A 23,110-nucleotide genomic window follows, 5' to 3' on the forward strand; every position below is an offset into this window, starting at 1 on the left:
AAACTTATAATCATTGGATTGTAGGTTTAAAGTGTGATAGGTACAAACACCATAAACCGCACTGTACCGCATTTTGCAGTGCAATTTTTTTTGCGGTTTGAGGTTTATATAATGCGGTTTACGGTTTTGGAAAATGCTCAAACAACTTGATGTACGCTTTTTATTATATATCCAGAGAGTTTCATACGAATGCTTTATAAACGCAACTACGCCGGCAAAGCCTTTAAAGACATTATATATTTCATCGACTCTTTTACATAGGGGCGGACTTGGTATGGTATCAAGTTTTTTTATTTAACATGTACTGATAAATTATAATTGATAAGTGAAATTATATGTTATGTATCAGTCAACTGAACTCATACCAACTTATTTTGGTTGATACTGGTTTTATATCAACTTCAAATTACATATATAAAAACATGTCATTTCTGTTTAGATTTTGAGTGACATTGAGTTTTCTGCTAACATATGTGATGTTTAATGGTTTTTAGTTGCAAAATATAAAATTTACAAACATTTAAATGTTAAAACGAAATAGTTAGAAATTACAATATCTAATATTCAATACATAAAAATTACAAAAACTAATAAATTAAATGTACCAATCAAGGGGCCGTTGCCAAACACGTACCCGGTAAGTGCTTACCAGTAAAATTAATACTAGCATTTACTTACCGAGTAAGATTTTAGTCCACGAAAACAGTATTGCATGCATCAATTACCCGGTAAGCGCTTACCGTGGTAAGAGTCGTCATCATCACTTACCGGGTAAGACTCTTGGTACTTGTCTCGYTCTTACCAGGTAAGATTCTTGGTCCTTGCCGTATTTATCCGACAAGGTAATATGACCTGGTAAGCGTTTTATCCGGATAAATGTTTGGTAAACGACCCTTAAATTTATATATGTAATACGATAAGAAAAACGAAGTAAAATCAACATCAATTAAATTGCTAAAATTGATACCCATATTAAGTGGAATTACATGACCAATTTCAAACATGATAGTTGTCAAATATAGCCTTAAACAAAATCGGTGCATCCTTAACTAAATCAAGAAAGGGTTACACCACTGACCTTCGATGGTGACTACTTCTTTAACATCTCCTCCTTCAACCAGAAGGAACCCACAAAATTCATCTGCACTCAAACCCTCCAACCACACCCATTCACATTCTTCCTCCTTGTAATCAGTCATTCTTTATTGGGTATCATCGATCTTGATCTCCTTCAATCCCAAAACCGAAATGGGTTTGAAGTTTTTCTTAATCTCCTTCATTTTGACATCGGTTATCTTCACAATGCTCTACATATCCACCCACTTAACTTCATTCGATATGAAGATACTGAATCAATCATCAACCACAACTCTGATTATCCCCAAATCAATCAATGACAGTCGGCCATATCCAGTTTCTTTTGCTTACTTGATCTCTGCTTCAAAAGGGGATGCCGCTAAGGTGAAACGAACGGTTCAAGCACTCTACCATCCGGCGAATTTTTATCTGATTCATTTGGAACGTGAAGCTACGGAAGATGAACATGGGGAGATTGCTAGATTCGTTAGGGATGATCCTGTTTTTCAAATTGTTGGGAATGTTTTGGTTGTGGGAAAACCTAATCGAGTGACGTATAGAGGACCAACAATGCTTGCAACCACTCTACATGCCATGGCTATGCTTTTGAGGATTGATGCGAAATGGGATTGGTTCATTAACCTCAGTGCTTCTGATTACCCTTTGGTCACTCAAGATGGTACGGTGAGTACTTAATTTGTTTTTGGAATTATATTCGATTTGATTGGGAAGAATGCTTCTCGATTCTGTAAATTTGAATCACCTGTGATTTCGTTTTTCAGATCTGATATCTGCCTTCTCGTCCCTGCCAAGAAATCTCAATTTCATACAGCATAGCAGTCGATTGGGATGGAAAATGTAAGATGATTAATTCCCATATCAATTTGAATTTTACAGTTTTAGTTTTCAAGAACTAATTTCTTGACCAAATTCTACATTACCCATTTGTTGATTGTACATAAGCATTCTATTAATCTGCAGAAAAGAATCAAAATGGGCAAAACCCAATGAGTTATTCAGATCAATGAATGAAAGGAAAGGTCGATTTTTTTATCATTTTTAGTTTTCAAGAACTAATTTTTTGACCAAATTCTAGATTACCCATTTGTTGATTGTGCATGAACATTCTATTGATCTGCAGAAAAGATTCAAAATCTGCAATTTTAGTACAACCCAGTGAGTTATTTAGATCAATGCATGAAAGGGAAGGTGAAATTTCTTTTGCAGGAACAAGAGAGGGAAGCCGATAATGATTGATCCTGGTCTTTACAGTTCAAATAAATCGGATATTTGGTGGGTAATCAAGCAAAGAAGTCTTCCCACTGCTTTCAAGTTGTATACAGGTTTCTTTCCTTTCATCTTCTTCCATTCAAGTCTGAAATCTTTATCTGATCAAATGGATTCAATTTCTTCTTGGGTTTTAAATCCCAACTCCAATTCAAGAATGGGGGTGCAAATCTTGAATTATGATTTGTACATCATGCAATGAAAGTTGTAAAGGGTTCCACTGTTCTAATTTGGTGTGACAATCCATGTGGGGGCCATCTAACATCATGTTTTCTAACAGTATGTGATAACTTTTATAACATATCATGTGAACTTCTGGAAAAGCACCATATATGATGTCATACAAATCTGATTTCAAAGAGAAAAGCCCCAATTTTTCTTACCCTTCTTGCCCTCCAGACAAAGATAGATAAAAACAAGTCATCACACTTTTCTTGTGTTATAAAGGGAGGATTGTACAACTTGGGTCATTCCAGTGGAAAAATTAACTATGAACATTCTAAGTTTGAACCAACATTTGAGTGTCATCATGTGTATCGTAACTGGGGCAGACCCACTATGGTGCATACAGTGGCATAGGCCACTTCTTCGTTCCTCTATTGTAATGTAAAAAATTAGGGTTGTGAAAGGTGCCAATGTATTATTTTGTTGGATGCAACTGTATATTCCTTGAAACTACAATAATAACATAAGTTTCTCTTGGTAGAGCTAGTTTGTACACGGTCTTTGCTCCCCTTTAGGGTGTGGTGCGCCTTCGAATTCCACTTGTATCATTTTCTTGGTTTTTAGCTTTAATTTTCAGGTTTATTATGCTTCTAGAAAAAAATAAAAATAAAAGACCAACACAAGACTTCACATACAAAAACAAGAACTAACCAACGAACCAAAGATATTTTGTAAAAAATATCTATAGCCTCGGTTTTTATATGCAAATGGTGCCGCGACCATAGAAAATCTCTAGGTCTGTCTCTGATTAATAAGTAAAAAAGCAAACTAAACAAACTCAATACATCCCAACCACAGGTAGGGCAGAGGGAGGGGGAGGGGGAGGGGGGGGGCACATGGATAGTTACGGTGGCATAGACCTCTAAAGGGTACCACTGTTCTTGTTCTGGTGCCACCATATACTTTTNGGGGAAGGACTGTTGTGCTCAATAACCTTGTTACAAGCTTAGTGCATTCTTGTATATGAAAGTGGCATTCTTGTACGTGGGAGTGTACAAGAATGCCACGTTCACATACAAGAATGCACTAAAGTTGTTAGAAGGTCATGGAGATCATAACCAACGTACCCGTATGGGGGTAAGATGTATTTAGACCCTTTCCTATCCTCTACCCTCCTAACCCCCTTCCCCAACTGGAATCCTACATGTTAATCAACTACCATAATCCGGTGCCTCCAAGATTTCCTATCTGAGATCATGTTCTTTTGAAAATGCTAACGCCTCCATGTGTGGGCGAGCGAAAACATTTTGTCGTGTAGGGTTTCCCGAATCTTTCAATTCTTCTAGTTTTAAAGTCTGGTTCTTTCTCTTTCCCTGAGGATTGGAGGGGTGCTATTTTTATTTTATGGATCTCATCCACAAATCTTGGAGAGTTGAATTGAGTTTTAGAACTAACCTAACTTTTATCAAGGATTCTGATAACGACTTGGGTTGTGGCGCACACTGGTTAAGTGGAAATCTCATCTTCCCCGGGTTCGAATCTAAGTGCTGCCAAAGTCCTTGTGGCCATGGAGGTTCATCTGCGATTACTCCAGGTCATTCGTGGTCGACAGGGGGACTAGTTGGTGCCTGTAAGCTGGCACCAAAACCCATTGTTAATAAAAAAAAAAGGATTCTTAGAAGGTTTTCATGTAACTTGCACAATTTCCTGTTTAAACATGCTTGAAAATCTTGCTTATCAAAGTCAGATTTTATGTAGTTTGGGGGACCACTACACCCTACTTCTTTTTTTTATATATATATCGAGAGAGGGATCATCAAATGCAACCTTCGTAAATGTTGCAACCAATACAACTTCATCTACATCACACAATTAAACAACTAACGGTTGGGGATAAGACGGTTACATTTTTAAAAAATTAAAAACAAAAATACTCCTTGAAAGGGGACGATCTATGGTTAGGATTAAATTTCATTCGGTTGCATTGGTTACAACATTTGAAAAGGTTGCATTTGATTTGCATTATATATATATATATATATATATATATATATATTGTTAACTATGGGTGTCTGGGCCAGCTTGCACGCACCTCGACTAATCCCATGGCACTGGAGAAAAGCCACGAAAATCCCCGGTGGCCTTGGACTCGAACCGATGACCTTTGAGAAGAATCCCTAAAGGTCCAAGCCTTGTTGGGAGTTGTTTGTGTGTGATATATTGGGTTCATTTGTTTGGTTTTTTCCTTCTCATTTTCTGTCGGGTTTTCTTTTTCTTTCGTGCAAGCGAACTATTAAAATTCAAAAACCAAATCATACCAAACAAACTCGGTATATCCCGTTCGAAAACCGGGTCTAGGTGGGGTCAGATGTATGTACATGTTAAACCATTTTGACATTTTGTTTCTTGCGTAATGCAGGCTCGGCATGGACTATATTATCGAGATCTTTTGCAGAATACTGCATAATCGGTTGGGAAAACTTGCCACGGACTCTCCTGCTTTACTACACGAATTTTGTTTCGTCCCCCGAAGGATACTTTCAAACTGTTATATGCAACTCAAAGGACTACAAGAACACCACGGTCAACCACGATCTCCATTACATCACCTGGGACACACCTCCAAAACAGCACCCGAGGTTGCTCGGTCCCCGGGACTACCGAAAAATGGTTCTAAGCAGTCGACCGTTTGCAAGAAAATTCAAGCACAAGAATTCGGTTCTTAATAAGATTGACCGTGAACTACTCAAACGACATCCGAGCCATTTCACCCATGGGGGTTGGTGTTCCAAGAGCGGCAGCAGGGATAAAATGTGCTCGAGTTTGCATATCGACGGGTTCGGTGTTTTGAGGCCCGGACCGGGGGCTCGGAGGCTGAGAACGTTGCTAACGAAGTTAACATCTAAACCAAATTTCAGTAGACACCAATGTAAATGATTTTGTGTTCGATGATGAATAAATCGCTTATAATTGTTATTTTTACTCTTTAAGAGGGTTTTTTACAGCTGTTTTCTACTTAATTGCTCAAAATAGTTAAGATTTCACAAGTAGTACTTTAGCAATTTGTTAAATCTATTTTTTAAGAATTTAATATTCATAAAGTATCAGTTCTTAAATTGATACTTGCGAGATGTTGATGTGCCAAGCAGGGGGTGTTATTGAGTCAAGTCTAGTTGCATGTTAATCGAGCTCGGCTTGAATTTTTTTTATTAGGATCGAGCTCGAATAACTTTTTAACAAAAATGTATGCTCGAGTGGCTCGGCTTGTCATGACTTGAATAATTTATTCGAGTTCTTGAACGAGCCAAGTCAAACAATGACGTTATGGAGCTCGACTCGTTAAGATAAACAAGCTTTGGTGTGTGTTCGAGATCTATACAAGCTCGACATTTATTAAACTCGAGCTCGAAATAAATGAACTCAAAGCTTGAATAGCTCGTTAAAAACTCGGCATGTTAACACCCTTAATGACAAGTAGCACTTTAGCAAGTGCGTAAGAGACACTTCCATGTCATTATTTCGTTAGTAGCATTTTAACAACTTGCTAAATTAGCTTTTAATGAATTTAGTATTCATGAACTATCAGTTTAGTTTAGCAGGTTGTAAAAGTGTTGCTTGCAAAATGTGGATGTTGCAAGTAGGACTTTAGCAACTGACATTTTAATGTCATCATTTCATAAGTAGCACTTTAACAACTTATAAAATGTCATGAATGAATCTGTTTGTTTACGTCTTAATAGTTCCATTAAGAGACAGTCTCTGAATCGTTAAGAGTTGAATTTTATTTTTCAAAAAAAAGTCCGTCTCTTAATGGTTTTAAAACCCTCTGAATGATTTTGTATCATGGGCTTCCGTCAACCATTCAGCGTCCTAATTTCATTGTAAATGATTATCAAACAATTATATTTYATTTTGCACTATACAATTACCATTTAATCATTTTGTACCAAACCATTCAGCAATTGAGATACCTATTTTGGTCAATTAAATTGAAAGTAAGATATAAAATGAAAACGGGAGAACAAAAGGAGGTGGTTGCGAGTTGCGACCACGGGAATGATAGTGGCGGCGGCGGTGACCACGGCGGTGRCGGTGGTTTTACTTTTACCCAATTTAATTTAATATTTTATTATGTAATTATTAATTATTAATTAAATGGATTTATTCAATCATGTGCATAATAATAATGATAATAATAATAATAATAATAATAATAATAATAAAAAGGGGTTGGTTGGTTAAGCTGTATCCACCAGCCGGTCCGTCGACCCAAAAAGCAGTGTGGATTTGGTGACCCGGTTTAGTTGACTAAGAATGCTCCATCTCTGCACGTTTTTTTGTCTTTGTCCCCCTACCCCCTCCTTTTTTCTATACATTCCATTTTACCCCTCCATCTTCACATGTTTTTATAAAACACCCCTTTACATTCTATAACGCTTGCTCTTTGTTTTCTTGTTTCAATTTTTACAAAGCGTGACTATGAARGTTCTAAATGGTGTGAAACGTGATGTAGTGATGAGTCTCAAATCTTAAGAGTCATGTTGAGGACAAGATGTCTTACAAGACGTGACTTATGACGGAAAATCTMTGTACATGGATGGACCTAGAGAAGAGCGCACGGTGGCACGTGCCATCGTTTCATTCATCTAGTCGTGGTGTAAAAGTTATAAGGTCGTGAAAARTGTCATCGTATAAATTTGTTGTGCGTCATCGTATAAATTTTGAAACTACAACGAGGATACAAGTTTTTCTTGGTATAGTTGGTTTATAAGGGGTTTTTACTACCTTAGACCCGGGTTTGAATTTTGCTAGTACCATTTTCTTAGTTTTTAACTTTTAATTTCAGATTTATTATGTTTYGAAAAAAAATTACAATAAAAGATTTGAACATAGGATTTCACATATGAAAAACAATGAACCAACCACCATACCAATGATGATTTTATGAAAAATATCACTTTATTTGTTTCTTATAATYAAATAATRYTACCGCTTGAAAAAAWTTCTGGGTCCATYCTGCCTCTCTATCATATATAATATGAGTTGGGTTCGGTGAGAAATATAAGAAGAGATCTYTATCATTGAATCAATCTTAATTGAATGTCAATATTAACGAGGTAYAACAAGATACACTGGATCAATTCCCTTATAATATTAACCAATCTAAATTATGTTACATATCAAAAACTAATAAGTAAGAATATTAAGAACGAGTAAAAAAACCAAATGTCGCATTACAAAAACTGGGTTAGCCCATGGCATGCTACAGGCTTAATGTGGCGTCAAACAYAAGTCTTGAGTCACGCGCACCATGGCGGYTGATGTAGTGAATCTTTAAGAACAGCGGTGATAATTGATGCAAGGCATATATGGGGACTAGTTAAGACAGATCCTCAAACATTAAGGGGGTTTAATGGAAATTTAATTTTGTTCTTTTATCAAATTCCTACCCCTCCTCTCTTCACAAGAGAGTCTTCGTTTCAGCAAACTCTCCCATTTCTYGAATCCAAACACATTTTCCGGCGAGATGGCGGAAACCCTCCGGCCGGACATCCAAATCAAGGTCCACTCCAGACGCGGTCTCGGTGTCATCCATCCGGTTGAAGTTGAATCGTCGCCGACACCTCTGCTCCGGGGGACTACTGCCGGAAATCAAAGTCAAACCCCTTCTCCTTATCGAGAGATTAAGCATTTTAAGAAATGGTTGCCATGGTTGATTCCTAGTTTTGTTATAGCGGATACTGTGTTGTTTATAATCACTATGTATGTCAACGATTGCCCCAAAAATTCGGTTTCTTGCGTCGCTACCTTCTTGAAGAGGTTATCCTTTCAGCCGTTCAAAGAAAACCCCCTTCTTGGACCTTCTTCTTCGACGTAAAATCTCTTAATCTCCCTTTCTAATATCACAATCATTCACTGATCCTAATTGATGATCCATTTTTAAACTTATTTGTAAAATATKTWTCTGTAATTTATAGGATTTTGCCTGAACACATCCTGTTCTTCGTGTAACAAARAAGAAAAATCAAGAAAAAATTAAGRGGATCTTGGATYATGGGTGTTCCCTGTTAGAAACCTCTTGAATCTGTAGATGGTTTTAGTAACAGAAGTCTTTAGATGGAAAGGGAAACATTTGACAAATGGGATTCAAAATCTTGAAATGCAGGTTAGGATAACGTCATCAGCATTGATTACTGGGGTACCAGAAGACTATAGTTGGCTTATATTGCTTTTCTAAGTATARACAAATAGAGTGGGGCCTCTTGATGTGTTTGTTTCTGTGTTTCTGTTTCCATACCATCATTGTGGTCCTTACTTCCATGCTGCCTTCTATTATGGATTTACATCTGGGGCCTCATTTGAAGTTTCAAAGCCTGAAAGTAGTACTGTTATCATAAGAGAAAATGAGATTGCTGAATGCTGATCTCCTTTTCTGCTTGATTCTTGAAGCAATTTATCGTAGACAACCATCTTTACACGGAAGTTATATGTAGGCACTGTAAAAAATAAGTTTTCCCAAATGGGGTTTGTGATATATTCYTCGTTTAGTAACTTCATCAGACAAATGGCTTTGTATTTTATATGTAAACGCTTGACTGRTGAAAGATTAAAGAAGGTAGCTTTCAAGATATGGGAGCTTATATTATTTGTTTAGKAACTTCATTAAATGAATAGCTTTGTAATCTATTTTGGTTCTTGAAGCAATTTGACACTTGTGAATCTCTTTCTTAGGCTAGAGAAGATGGGGGCTTTGGATGTGGAGAGAGTGGTTGATGGTCACCAGGGGTGGCGCTTAATTACTTGCATTTGGTTGCATGGTGGACTTCTGCATTTATTGGCAAACATGTTGAGTCTCTTAGTTATTGGCATTCGACTCGAGCAAGAATTTGGGTTCAGTAAGTACATTGACTATAACTTTCGAGTTATTACAATATCAATGTGCATGAATCACTACTTAGATGTAAATTAGTTGGGTGTAAATATTATAAAAAGCAAAACTGTACAAGATTTAACCTGGGAAACAGGGTATTCTTGAATCCCTGTATTACATGCTTCGGGTGCATTTCTGTAGTCTGTTCTTGACTGTTTCCCCAAAATTTTGCCACAAATACCAGGATGATTTTGGACCTATCTTGAAACCCGGAGAGATGAAACTTTCCCAAGTTATAAATCTATAATTTAGGACTCAAAATCTAAGCAAAATGCTCTCTTATGCATGAAATTGAGAGCAAAAGAGGCAAGATAACACAGCAAATTGTAGCATGCTTACTTGTGTCGCTTGTTTGTTTGCAGTACGCATTGGATTGCTTTATGTGATCTCTGGRTTTGGTGGTAGTTTGTTATCTGCTCTTTTCCTTCAGTCGAATATATCAGTTGGTGCTTCTGGTGCAGTTTTTGGGTTACTGGGTGCAATGCTCTCAGAACTCATAACAAATTGGACTATATATGCTAATAAGGTACTACTACTTAATGAAAATGTTCTATTTCTGCTTTTGGACGATGAACCCGAGTGTTTTTCTGACAGTGATTATGTTGTTCAGTTGGCAGCATTAGTGACCCTTGTGATCATTATTGTCATCAATCTGGCTGTGGGGATTCTGCCACATGTGGATAATTTTGCTCATCTTGGCGGTTTCTCTTCTGGTTTTCTTCTTGGTTTTGTGTTTTTGATGCGTCCACAATTTGGATGGGTTAGCCAAAGATACACCACACCTTCTGTTTATTCTAGGTCTGGAACTAAGCCTAAATACAAGACATATCAGCGAGTCCTGTGGATTGTTTCACTCATCGTTGTGGTGGCTGGGTATGTAACTATTTATGTACTCCTTCATATAGTTTAATATACTTGCATTATGGCTGAAACTTAGCAAGGGGTTGTTTGGTTGGTTTTCCATYAAGTCCTGGATAAAGTTGTATGTGTGGATTAATCTRTCCRTATARATTCGAAGTTCTTTTCATAGATGGAAGGAGTGTGTTTCTTAATTGGGAGGCGTGGGTTTGGAAATTTTTTGACTTTCTGCATAAAGCTCCCCCTACTTTCTATGTCATTAAGCCACTACCAAGTAGGTATAGCTGACTGAATAAGTTGCGAGTCCGATTAAGCTCATTAAGTTAGCACTCCCTAAGACTGACGTAAAAGCAGGAAAAAAGTAAGACTGGCATAAATACGATATGAAAAGTAGGACAAGAACTAAAACTACCACAAGACTAGTATTTGGAATTAAAAAGGGGTATAAATGGTGCAGGTTGATTGCTGGGCTTGTTTCGCTTCTGCGTGGAGTCGACTTAAATGATCATTGTTCGTGGTGCCATTACATGAGTTGTGTACCCACTTCAAGGTGGAGCTGCAACACGGATCCTGTGACCTGCGTGGTTAGTCTCTCCAGCCATATTATTTTACGTTTGTTTGTGTTCTGTTAATAATTGAATCCAGGTGGAATATACTGATCTCGTTGATCTGGTTTGGGTTACTAATTGAATGATGTGATGTCGTGGCAGTCTGAGCAAACGGGGAACCAGTTTACGTTAACGTGCTCCAACAGCAATAAAAACAGTACGTATTTGTTGACGGATCCAAACTCGTCTCAGTTACGAAGTCTTTGTAGTCAACTTTGTCGATGAGCCGCTACCATTTCATTGCACCATCTATATGTATAATATATGATTCCTCCATTTTTTTTTTTGCTGTAAACACACGATCTATGCATTTATTTATTGTAACGGTTTGGTTCAAAATTATAAATTTTTCGTGTTATTTAAAAAATATGYAACTTTTTATTTAAAGAGATAACGGACGTGAAAGTGGAACAATTCCCGTGTCGAAAGTTTCAAACGAATTTAGTAGAAATATRCGTCATTTCGTTTTATTAGATTAATTAAATTAGTTGGTACGAATTGTCAAATTAAGGCAGATAATAAAATAAACAATTTGATTAAGGGGTTGTTTACTAGCTGTCGATCAGGTTGACTCAGTCAGCAGTCACCATGTTTATCAAGTTAGAAATSTGACTGAGATCAAAGAATTAGTGAAATTGGAAAATACTAATGTCATTGTCACAACATCCACCCAACCCCACCCACCACCATGTCACTATGTAATAAAAGGATATTTTCGTCATTTATTAGTATTTCATTTCAGTTTCGAATTTATTACTACCAACCAAACATTCAAATTCCAGTTTTTTTGTTTGAGAGGTTAAATTTAAATTTTTGTCAACCAAACAACAATCAAAATCCATTTTTGGTGGTGTTTGGTTCGCATAATGTTTTTTGATGGAATGGAATATGTTAAAGGAATTTGAATGAAATGTTGTCAGGTTTGACCACATGTTTGGTTGGCAGACATTGAAATGAAATATGTTAAGGAATTAAAATCTGTCTGTTTGATTCACAAAATGTGGCTTTGGAATTGGAATGAAAAATGCCTTTTTTTGAAAATTTTATTTTTTTTAAAAACTAAAAATACTTTAATAAAATAATTATTTAATATGTAAAACAATATAAAATACACAACTCAAATATAACCATAAGYCAARCGACRTTATTGAATCGACGGTGGTCAACGGTGGTTCAGATGGCGGTGGTCGGCAGTGGTTCCGATCGATGGTGGTTCGCGAAGATTCAAATGGAGGTGGTCAGCGGTGGCGGCGGCAATTCAGATCGGTGGTTGTTCAAATCGGCGATGTCCGGCGATGATTTAGATCGGTGGTAGTCGGCAGTGGTTCAGATCAGTGGTTGTTCAAATCGGCGGTGCCTAACGGTGATTCAGATCAGTAGTAGTTGGCGGTGGTTCAGATTGATGGTGGTCCATGGTGGTTCAGATGGCGATGGTCGACAGTGGTTCAGATTGGTGGTGATCAACAGTGGTTCAAATTGGTGGTGATCAATAGTGGTTCAGAACGACAATGGTTCAGACCGATGATGTTTTAGATCGGTAGTGGTCGGCGGTGGTTCAGATCAACGGTGATTCAGACCGGTGATGGTTGGTCGTGGTTCAGATTGATGGTAATTGGCAGTGGTGTTCGACAGTGATTCAGATCGACGGTGGTCAGAGGTCATCGATGATGGTCATATTGGGTTTTATGAGATTAAGATATATTGGGTTAAGAACAAATTTGGTATTATGAATATAGATAATTTCATTCCATCAAAATACTATGTAGTTGCTAAGAAATGTTAAATTCCTTTATTTGTGGAATTTGTATGATTTTGAATATTCATTTCATGAAGAAAAAAAAAATGAACCAAACGAGGGAATAAAATTTGGTCAATGAAATTCAACATTCAAATTCCACCAGAATCTGAAAACCAAACGCCTCCTAAAGATGATAAAGGGTTCCCTTCTTACGCTTCTCGCCTTAACTCTCCTTCTCACACATGATCATTTGCCTATATATATATATATATATTTGTGTATTTGTGTGTGTATAAAAATATTGTTCTTACTTTTTTTGTAAGAAAAAGATAAAAGAATAGACAAAAGGCTAGAATGACTCTTGATTTAACGGAGTTAACAGAAATGTTAGAAAGAGGGATCATTACTAAAACAAATTGAATACCACATGAACTAAATTCACAAATAGACATATCACAGGGACCCTAATAAAAAAAATATATCAAATCACATGGACCAAGTCCATAATTCACTCTAGATGCTATTTATTTAATCGTAAAATAAAGGAAAAAAAACTCAATAAACTATTTTCTTGTATGAAAAAATCATCAATTTTTTCATTTTGAATGATTAAGTTTCTGAACATTTTTTCAAGAAATTAAAGCATCAAACTTTTAAAAAATTGGTTAATTACATTATTTTATCCTAAAAAAGCTACATATAATCGCTTCTCTTTTAATTTCTCCTTCTTTTGATGAATAAAAAATATATTAAAAAGAGGGAGATCGATGACAGGACCAACAACGTCTTAAGCGATATAGAGAACAAACAATGTTGAAGTAACAATGAATGGTGAGGGGAAACGATACCGTTGTTTGCGAAGAGTTTAATTGGTTAGAGTTTAAAAATGGTAAAACTGATTTAGATTTGTTTTGTATTTTAAAATCTTCGCAGCCAATTAAAAATGTATGTTGGATGATTTATTTAAAAACTTAATTATTAAAAGTAAAAACAAATTAATAATTTTTTATTTAAAAAAATAATTCAAAGAATTAATCATTCAAAACTATAAAACAAACAATTAATTTCGAATGAATTTTCTTTTTTTGGCAAGTAAATATGCAAAAAGAGAGTATTTTTGGTTAATGTCACTCACGTTGAATGTCATAAACCCTAGCTAGCCACCCAGATTTCCGTCTCGTTAAATCCTAAAATCTCCAATTCTCCTCGCTCTCTGCTGATTCAGGTTTGCCAAATTTCTTCTTACTTTCAGTAATTTGAACATGGTTTCTGTATATGATCTGCTATCTGGTTATGTTTATATCCCTGAATTGCTACTCTGTTATTGCGCAAAATCATGCTTCAGATCACAAGATATTCCGTCTCGTTTAGATTCTAATTTTTGGTTTTGTGTTGGCTTTTTGTGTTTTTGGGTTTCTGACATCTTTCTTCTCTCTTAATTGTCCAGTTGCAATCAAGCTTCAGTATGCTAACCTAATTAGGTGAGGATAAAGCCTCCCAATAGATGTCAAGTTTCTCATTATTCAAATGGCTTCCCTTTCCAAAAGCTTCCTAAAAGCAAGAACAATCGATCGAGCTTCTTTATTGAGGTGGGTCCCAGGACAACTATCTTCTTCCTTATCCTACTCATACTCCTCCACCGTTGCTGTCTCTGAAATCCAACCTCCACTTCCAACCCCACCCCCACCGCCACAGCCACAGCCAACATCGTCATCTCGACCTCAAGGTTCACCTCTTGTATGCTTGTATAATTTCATTAAAATTTCTCTATTTTTTTTGGCAATTAGTAAGAAGTTTTTGTGATCTGTTAATTGAACAATGCTTAGTCAATATTAGTTTGAAATTTTGAAAATTAGTGGAGTTGTCGATCTTATTTTGGCATTGCTCGACTCTTTTTTTGTAGAGAACGTGAATTTGTTGGTGTTATTTTATGCTTTGATTATTTATCAGTTAAAAGCTATTGGGAACTTCTAAAAAGGGCCTTGATTTAAACATTCATCATCTATCAGAGAAGCTAAGAGGATGGACAAGGTTCCTGCTTTTTGTTCCAGGAGCTATCACTTTTGGACTTGGAACTTGGCAGATCATCAGAAGACAAGAAAAGGTTATATGCAACTTTGATTAAGATCTTTACACTATATGTCTTGCTAAACATATTCACTTGGTGAACCTTGCCCAAGTGTTAATACCCTTAGAGAATAGGCATACTGATATTTTATGGCAAATTAACTACATTTCAACTCAACTCAACTGGGCTGGGTTCCGGTGATAAGGAGAGTTAAGGTGAGAAAGTGTAGGAAGGGATCTCCACTCTTGGATGCACATTAGGATGAGATGCACCGAGATGAGATGCACTGGGATGCACCGGATCAATCCCGTATCAAGTGCAATTTATGGGTGGGGTTGAGATTAAAGTTGATAAAGGGTCCAGATCCCTTCTTACGCTTCTCACCTTACTCCTTCTCACATGATCCTTCGCCTCAACTTCAAATGGTATAACTTTTGTAAACTTCCTATAAAATATTGAGAAAAAGCGTAGAAATTTATGCCTACAAATAGGTAAATGTGCTGTTATATTTGTAACTAATGCATGCCAAATTTGAATCTAGATCATGTATAGAAGACAGTAAAGTACAAGTATACGTCTTGTTATATATATATTAATAGGAAGCATGTGTAGGAAATTTGCATAACAATTTTAATTTTAGATAGACATCCTCAAAGTTAATGGAATAGTCACCATGTAATATAAAATCTTCTAAGCTCCATAATATGTGTGGAAATAAATTAACATGATAAGTCATGAAATGGAATATTTATCACTTTGGAGTAGGTATTTGGCAAATCTTCAGTAGACATGAAAAGGTATTTTTTCTACTTCAGTTAGCTCTTTACATTGCATGTATGGATAAACCTATTCAGTTAGTGAACATAGCCCCTGATCCAAATTCCAACAGTATTCACACCTTAATAGAAGAGGTTTACTATGACTTAAAGGTCTAATGGACTGCATGTAACTTAAAAAAGTTGTACAACATTTGTGAAATTTCTAGAAAATGCTGATAAATACATAAAATGTTGTAGGTACGATTCAATAAGTGCCTTTTGAATTTGTAGCATGGTGGTTACAAATCTTGAATTTTGATTGAATATAGAAACAATCTCTTTGTTCTCAAAGGAGAAGTATTCCTCTTTCTCCCCTTTAGTACCCTTTTTGTGAGCAGAAGTTTTGTACAAAAGTTGGTTTGACTTCTATAACCGTAGACTCCTATCTACTTGCTCGAAGCTATCTGGCAAGTCACCATAAGAAGCATAGAAGCCTTAAAGGGTAGAAATGTGTGTGAATTGGGGGACAGTAGATCAAACGTTGTAAGCTCGTTGCTATTTTTTAAAGCTTGAGAAGTTAGTGGATGATTATAAAAAAGTTCTTGATTTGTCTCAAGCATAAGACAACTTCTTAGCCAATGAACATATCACTTATATGCATAGTTATAAAGAAGTGTTCATTAACGTGACATTTCGAGATGTCTTGCAATAGTTGTAACTATTAGGTAGCAGGATTCCTCCTGCTTTCCAACATATTCTTGTATATTACAAACCCAAACCTTGGTTGTTATTGTATATCACTGTCTGATGTTGGTGACCAGATCGGTTGTGCATGTTTGTGGATACATGGCGGAGGTGGGGTTGGTGAATAGGGGCGCCCTCTTGATTAAATTAATAACTGTAGGTTGATGGTGGCGTATCAGTGTGGTCGTTTTTGGTATACTGAACTTCGTCCACTTGATCTGTTTTATGCAAGAATTGTTGTAACTTGGAAGAGGGACATATCATGGCATGAAAACGCTTCTAAACCTAGGATTGGCTGATTGTAGGGTGATTGTGGCTCATGAATGTGGTGGTAGTGATTTACTGAACAGTGATTTTACTTCACTGTTTAAAATGAAGTGCGTTTTATTTAAAAAAAAATGTTTGTAAAAATTTGAGAGAGGGACAACATATGACATGGAAGTGCTTTTGAAACGCAAGGGAGTGGTTTGTGCCAGTTTCCAGTCAAGTTATGCCAAATTTGTGTCAGAGAGTGTTGATTGCAAAACCAGTTGATTAGTATAAACATATCCTTTGGCAATCAGTTGGTCTGTATGATCATATCCATTAGCTGGGTAAAAAGGTGATTTAGAACCTGACTCCTTTTTTCCTGATATAGATCTGGCAATTTGCCTTTTGGGTTGTCTGGAATAAAAGCAATGTCTCTCTTTTGGACAAGGCTTTTTCTTGTTATTCTTTTATCTTCCTTTTATCCTTCTTTTATCTTCCCCCATCATGTGAAATAGAGAAACCAGCTTAATCGAGTTTTACTTCTTTTCGTGTCATTGATATATACAAATATCATTCTCCTTGATTTTAGTCCAGATGATTCCTCTGTTTTGTCCTTATTGAGGGGCATTGTAGATAGTTTGACTACCATTCAAACAATCTCATTAAAACATGCGTCAAGACATGACATACTATTACAAGCACCTCTCTTCTCGTTATTTCACTAAGAAGGATAGTTCCAGTAACAGCATAACAATCCTGAAACCTTATGATAATGAGCTCGAAAGGGCAGGCCTGGCCAGAAAAGAACTAAGGTACACAGAAAGACCATAAAACCGAACATTTGGGACAAAGGAAAAAGAATAAAATAATGCCCTACATTAGTTTACTACAGCCCCCAAATTTTAGCCAATAATGGCCAAGACACCTATTAACATGTAAATTTTCATTTCTATCTACACTCTTCTCTACCTCTGTGGCTATGAATGAATGCATGTATTCTCTTGTATGATTTGATTGCTTTCAATTCGTTTACTTTGCATTCGTGTTTACCTAATTGTTCCTTCTCATATGACGACAATACATCGTTAGACGATTAACCGAAGTGTTGATTGTGTAGGTGAAAATGCTGGAGTACAAACAGAGTAGATTGGAAATGGAACCTATTAACTGTAACTACATCACTCCTTCAGGTGAAAATTTGAACTCTCTGGAGTTCAGGAGGGTGGTCTGCAAAGGAGTTTTTGATGAGGCAAAATCCATCTATGTTGGTCCACGTTCTAGAAGTATATCAGGAGTGACTGAAAACGGATATTACCTCATTACTCCCCTTATGCCGCTACCGAGCAGTCCGGAAAGGTTAGTTCAGTGTTACTTGAATGGTATACCTGTATTTAAAGTATATTTGCTATTTCTTAGAAACATTATTTTTACTAGTGTGTTAAAACTTTAAAAAGGAGTAAAAGAACATAATAATCTGAAAAGCAGAAAATATCTAACTTGTTATATATAACATGTGTGTATTTATAATCTTCCACTCTGTTTTCTCATCATCAAATGGTCTCTATCTCTTGGATGGTTAATATGTTAGTTATGCATCTTATGAGACTTGAGCCCCACGCCCATAGGCTTCCTCTCTGAGCCTTTGTGTTCTCTCTATCCCCACTATATATCTCAGTCTTCATATCAGATGCTTCTGTAAACACAACCAACTGTAACATCCCGCCAAAACATAACACATAACTCACATATTTTACATATAACAACTCACAGAGATATTATACATTGGTCCAAAAGTTGACACAACAGTTAAAGCTAGTAGAAGTTACTACAAATTTTTTGTTTACATAACTTGTACACGTAGTTCCATAACATTTTCTAACAAGCAAACTTCAGACAAAAACTCCAGTCCCGCATATAAACATCAAGTAAACATTTTAGTCGCCAAGTATCAAAATTTTCCCTTCCCTTTACCTTCTGGATGTGTCTGCCTTGAAATGCACATTTTTTAAAACAAAATAAGGGTTAGACCATAAGGTCTAGTGAGGAAATCCCTGTTAGTACAACATCGTATAAAATCAAATAGGTATTAGTCTATGAAAATAGGGAAAAGTTAAAAAAAAAACCCAACAAACTTTTTCATTTTGAATGGTTTATTCCTCAACTATAGTTTTGAATGAAAAAAACCATTAAACTTTCTCTTTTTGAATGAAAAAACCATTAAACCTTTTCATTTTGATTGATCAAGTTCCTGAACATTTTTTTAATAAATAAACCACCGCACTTCTAAAAATTAGTTACATACATCCTTTTAACTCAAAGAAAGTTACATGAATTGACTAGTAAAAGTTTGATGGTTTATTTATTTTAAAAAAAAATTCAGGGTCTTAAATCATTCAAAATGTGAAAGTTTAATGGGTTTTTCATTAAAAAAATAGTTCAAGGACTTAATCATGCAGAATTAGAAAGTTTAATGGTTTTTTCATTCAAAAAAAATAGTTTAGGGACTAACTATTCAAAATGAGAAAGTTTATTGGGTTTTTTTTGGACTTTTCCTATGAAAATATTAAACAGATAATAACTTCCAAATGATGTAAGTCAACTATGTATAAGATTGATGTGCCACCTTAACATCCTCGTAATACATCGTTGGCCCAACTGGCTCGACATCTCAATTATATACACCGCTCCGTCACATACACCACTCCATCACATACACCACACCAATATATATACTGCTCCGTTACATACATGTAGGTCAAACCGACCCAACTCCACATTAACAGATACAACAATGATGAACCACTTCGTGCCATTCTCAAATACTCATACCACAAAACACATTCTTTCATAAACAAAATCATTTTATAATGTAGGCATTTCAATTCAAAGGTTTGTAAGAAAACTCACCTGGATCACGGTTATACATTTTTTTATTAACCTGGATATCCAACTCGCTATGCGAGCCGACTAATCTCAGGGTGACCACCTACTTTGCAATTGCGGGTAGCCCGGAGTCACCACATTTGAACCTCCGTGGCCACAAGGGGATTTTTATTCCTTCTTGGATTTGAATCTAGTACCTCCAGGCACTTTTGACCTTTTGAGCCCAAGCTCAAACCAATCAGGCAACACCCTTGTGGCAAAATAGTGATTCCCACTATTAGCCTCAATAAATCTAACATCCAAAAATCAAGATGGAAGATTTACCCAAGAATGGAGAAAGTTCAAATACTCAAAACAAGAGTTTAAGGATGCTGAAATTCAACTCATAACAATGAAAACTTTCGACTATGATTTTTAAAACATGAAGAAATGCTTAAAACCAAACTTTCACCAAACACACCGTAACCGACCTCATTGACCTAAACTTTAACCCCATCCAAGATAAACTAAAATAAACTGTAATATAGATACGAATTTAGAAACAACCATGGAAGGAAAATAGTCTTACCTTGGCACTCAGATGGCCATGAAGCACTCATGGTTGGTCGATTGTTCCCCCTTGCTTAACCTGTTGCAAGTCGTCGGCTGGAGATTACTTTTATTTCCCAATTAGATCTCCTTTTCACGGCCAATAGTGTGATATATATCAGTCTAGCATCTAGCGTCTCACAGAGCACCTCTTTCCCAGCTCTATTACTTGAATTTGACAGTGCAGAAGTAGAATTTGATAAACAACTCCCATGGACGGTGCAAAATATGTTATACAGTTCCCTATTGTACGAGCAGGCATTCTATTCACTTAGGATTACCCTTTTCTTCTCTTTTTTGGTTGGAAAATTACATGAAAGGATAATTTCCATACAAATAATCTAAATAACAAAACCATGCCTAAGCATTATGGTCCCTTCCACCTGTCTTCTGTTTATCCTCTTGTACTGTTCATGCTCCCCTTCACCATCTCTCTTTCGAATCCACAGAAAAGTCCACACACTCTTTCTGTTGCAACATTTGGAAATCCTAAGTTGTATTGTGGGTGTTTTGGGGGTATACATCAAGCAACTCAACAAAACCTAATCTCATCTGGTTTGACTCATCACTTTTACATTCGTCAAGGCATGGGCTTGCAATCTCAATCTTCTTTTCATTTTTGAAGGCCTTGAGACATGAACGGAAATACACCAAAATGTGGAGATGAAGAAACACCCTTGCTTTTGCAATGGAATTATTTTCATGACAATTTCTTGTTACAAACTTGAAACCTTTTGCAGCTTGCAGATGCCAATTATAGTCAACAGAGGATGGGTCCCGCGAAGTTGGAGAGACAAGTCGCTAAAAGTTGTGCAAGAGGATGGACATCCTCCAAATGTGGAATCTACTGCTATCCATGAGAGCAGCTCTTGGTGGAGAATTTGGTCTAAGAAGCCTAACACTACTGAGAAGGTGCCGTTGTCTTTCCTCTCTCTTCCTCTTGCTTAATATAGATACATATATGCATGTATGGTAAATAGATGATAACTAAGTTTTAATTTCTTCAAAACTATTTATCACATACAGGGCCAGATTCCCGAGATAATGCTGGACGAAATTGTAGGAGTTATTCGTGGAAGTGAGAAACCAAGCATTTTTGTACCAGCAAATGACCCGACTTCATTTCAATGGTTCTACATTGATGTTGGCGCAATTGCTCGTACTTGTGGGCTTCCTGAGAACACCATATACATTGAAGCAGTGAATGAAAACGTGAACCCCAGTAATCCATACCCAATTCCAAAAGATAATAATGCATTGATTCGCAGTTCAGTAATGCCGCAGGATCATCTCAACTATACACTCACTTGGTACGCTCATGAAACAATATATATATATATACACACACACACACATATGAAACTATGTATGAGTATGCATGCTTATATCCTCTAATGGTTGGTTTGTGTTTGATGCAGGTATTCTTTATCGGCAGCAGTTACATTTATGGCCTTCAAGAGACTTCAGCCTAAGAAGAAAATGAGATAATATTTTTGTTGGTGGCCACAGTTTCTTTTTGTGATAATGGAGGTAACTTCAGTTCTTTACCTATTCGTTTGTCATGCTGACTATTTATCATCATGGCTCTATATGGCACTAGAATTGGTGTTGGAGTTTTTTTAACAAACACGTACACTTGCATTTCCCCCGTGGGCTAGCATCAAGGCTCGTTTTTCGTATTTGTGTGTGTTCGATTCTGTCTTCGCTTCCCCTTCTTTTATCTGCATTGAAACCGACAAAAGGGTTCCGTCTTCCCATCAGAATAAATATAGCTACAAGTCCTGCAGTCGACAGATTTCACTTAGATTTAGATTCAATACTGAATTAGAAACTGACCCCGATCCTGATCCCGATTATATGTAATTGAATTCATTATTCTGTCCTACATAAGTGTGGGGATAATGTGGTATATGAGAATGCTTAGGCAGTTATGATGTTGTTCTGTGTAATGTTGTCAGCAGTCAAATATTTACTAGGATTCTATATCCTTGTAAAAAATTATTAGCAGAAATATATGAAGTGTGAAATGAAGAAAACCCCTGTTAGAGATTGAAGGGCTGTTAAACAACAGAAACTAGTAAGTGTTTACCTGGTAAAAATCACCACTGCCCTCACCGTATTGGGTACGATTCTCGGTCATCAAAGTAGTATCGTATAAGTGTCTCTTATCCAGTAAGCTCTTAATCAAGTAAGATTCTCTGTTAGTAAAATGGCAAGTCCATCATGTCTGATTGGATAAAAACATGTCTTGCCGAGTAAGAGGCGACAAGTGTTCGATGCTTTTCCTATAGGTGGAATTTTATGCAATTTAAATCAAATGATATTTTTTTTATTGAAATTAACAATTACTTTTGTTATATATGTACTTCATAGTCACATGTGTTAACACACGCAAGGAATTTGCCTCGAGTACTGGTTAAGGTCCGGCCCAAGTCGCGATAAGGATTGTATACGTGATAGTGGCATAGGACCGGGAACCGCAAATCCCGGTTTTTTGCATCTCTACGTTCATGTATATGTATGCGTAGATGTAAGTATGCATGCATATTGATTGTATATGTTCATGTATGTATGCATATGTAGGGTGGGTTCCGGTGAAATTGAGAGTTAAAAGTGAGAAGCATAAGAAGGATCTATATCCTTCGATGCACATTAGGATGAGATGCAATAGATAAGTTCCCGTATCAAGCGTGATTCATGAGTTTAAGATTAAAGGTGATCAAGCGTTCAGATCACTTCTTATACTTGTTATATTAACTCTCTTTTTCACACGATCCTTCGCCTGCATATGTATATGTTCAACACACATACTTATGTATTAACAAATTGTGTACTCGTGTTATGCAATAGGGTGCAAAAAATTACCGTATATCTATACTATATTATAAAACATTTGATAAAAACTCTTAAAAACCATTTTTATGCATGAAGTACTATTTATTGATGCATATTACTTAAAATTCAAGATTACAAGTAATTTTGCGCAAGTACAACTTATTAAAGCTCAATTTTTAAATTCGTGCAACTAATTGACAGATAAACATCCATTTTAAATATAGAAAATATAAAATATAATTAAGATAATCTTTGAGTTCTAACATGATATTAATTATTATCTTTATAAATAATTATATTGTTAAACCAAAAATAAATTAT

At 36.2% G+C, this 23,110-nt stretch overlaps 3 protein-coding genes across 4 annotated transcripts; all 3 read left to right on the forward strand.

Moving 5' to 3' along the window:
• The first annotated feature begins 928 nt into the window (after positions 1-928).
• Positions 929-5,531, forward strand: LOC112508081 (beta-glucuronosyltransferase GlcAT14A). The gene is made up of 4 exons (XM_025112860.1): positions 929-1,756; positions 1,860-1,935; positions 2,305-2,420; positions 4,949-5,531. Exons 1-4 carry the CDS (start codon positions 1,249-1,251, stop codon positions 5,464-5,466), a joined length of 1,218 nt encoding a protein of 405 aa, XP_024968628.1. The 5' UTR covers positions 929-1,248; the 3' UTR covers positions 5,467-5,531.
• A 2,471-nt stretch (positions 5,532-8,002) lies between these two features.
• LOC112506540 (RHOMBOID-like protein 1) lies at positions 8,003-11,272 on the forward strand. Its single transcript, XM_025110660.1, has 6 exons — positions 8,003-8,403; positions 9,262-9,425; positions 9,823-9,986; positions 10,071-10,333; positions 10,776-10,902; positions 11,029-11,272. The coding sequence occupies exons 1-6, from the start codon at positions 8,057-8,059 to the stop codon at positions 11,149-11,151; spliced, it is 1,188 nt and encodes a 395-aa protein (XP_024966428.1). The 5' UTR covers positions 8,003-8,056; the 3' UTR covers positions 11,152-11,272.
• A 2,518-nt stretch (positions 11,273-13,790) lies between these two features.
• LOC112507148 (surfeit locus protein 1-like) lies at positions 13,791-21,616 on the forward strand. 2 transcript variants are annotated; one of them, XM_025111586.1, is made up of 7 exons: positions 13,791-13,889; positions 14,112-14,390; positions 14,674-14,768; positions 17,601-17,839; positions 20,695-20,866; positions 20,981-21,264; positions 21,373-21,616. In XM_025111586.1, exons 2-7 carry the CDS (start codon positions 14,192-14,194, stop codon positions 21,440-21,442), a joined length of 1,059 nt encoding a protein of 352 aa, XP_024967354.1. In that variant the 5' UTR covers positions 13,791-13,889; positions 14,112-14,191; the 3' UTR covers positions 21,443-21,616. The 2 variants fall into 2 exon arrangements, with proteins under 2 accessions (XP_024967354.1, XP_024967355.1); XM_025111587.1 differs by lacking the exons at positions 13,791-13,889; positions 14,674-14,768 and having other exon boundaries at positions 14,257-14,390.
• Positions 21,617-23,110: the final 1,494 nt, after the last annotated feature.

Source organism: Cynara cardunculus (assembly GCF_001531365.2).
Source record: "Cynara cardunculus var. scolymus isolate 2C chromosome LG 2, CcrdV1, whole genome shotgun sequence".
Lineage (NCBI taxonomy): Eukaryota > Viridiplantae > Streptophyta > Magnoliopsida > Asterales > Asteraceae > Cynara > Cynara cardunculus.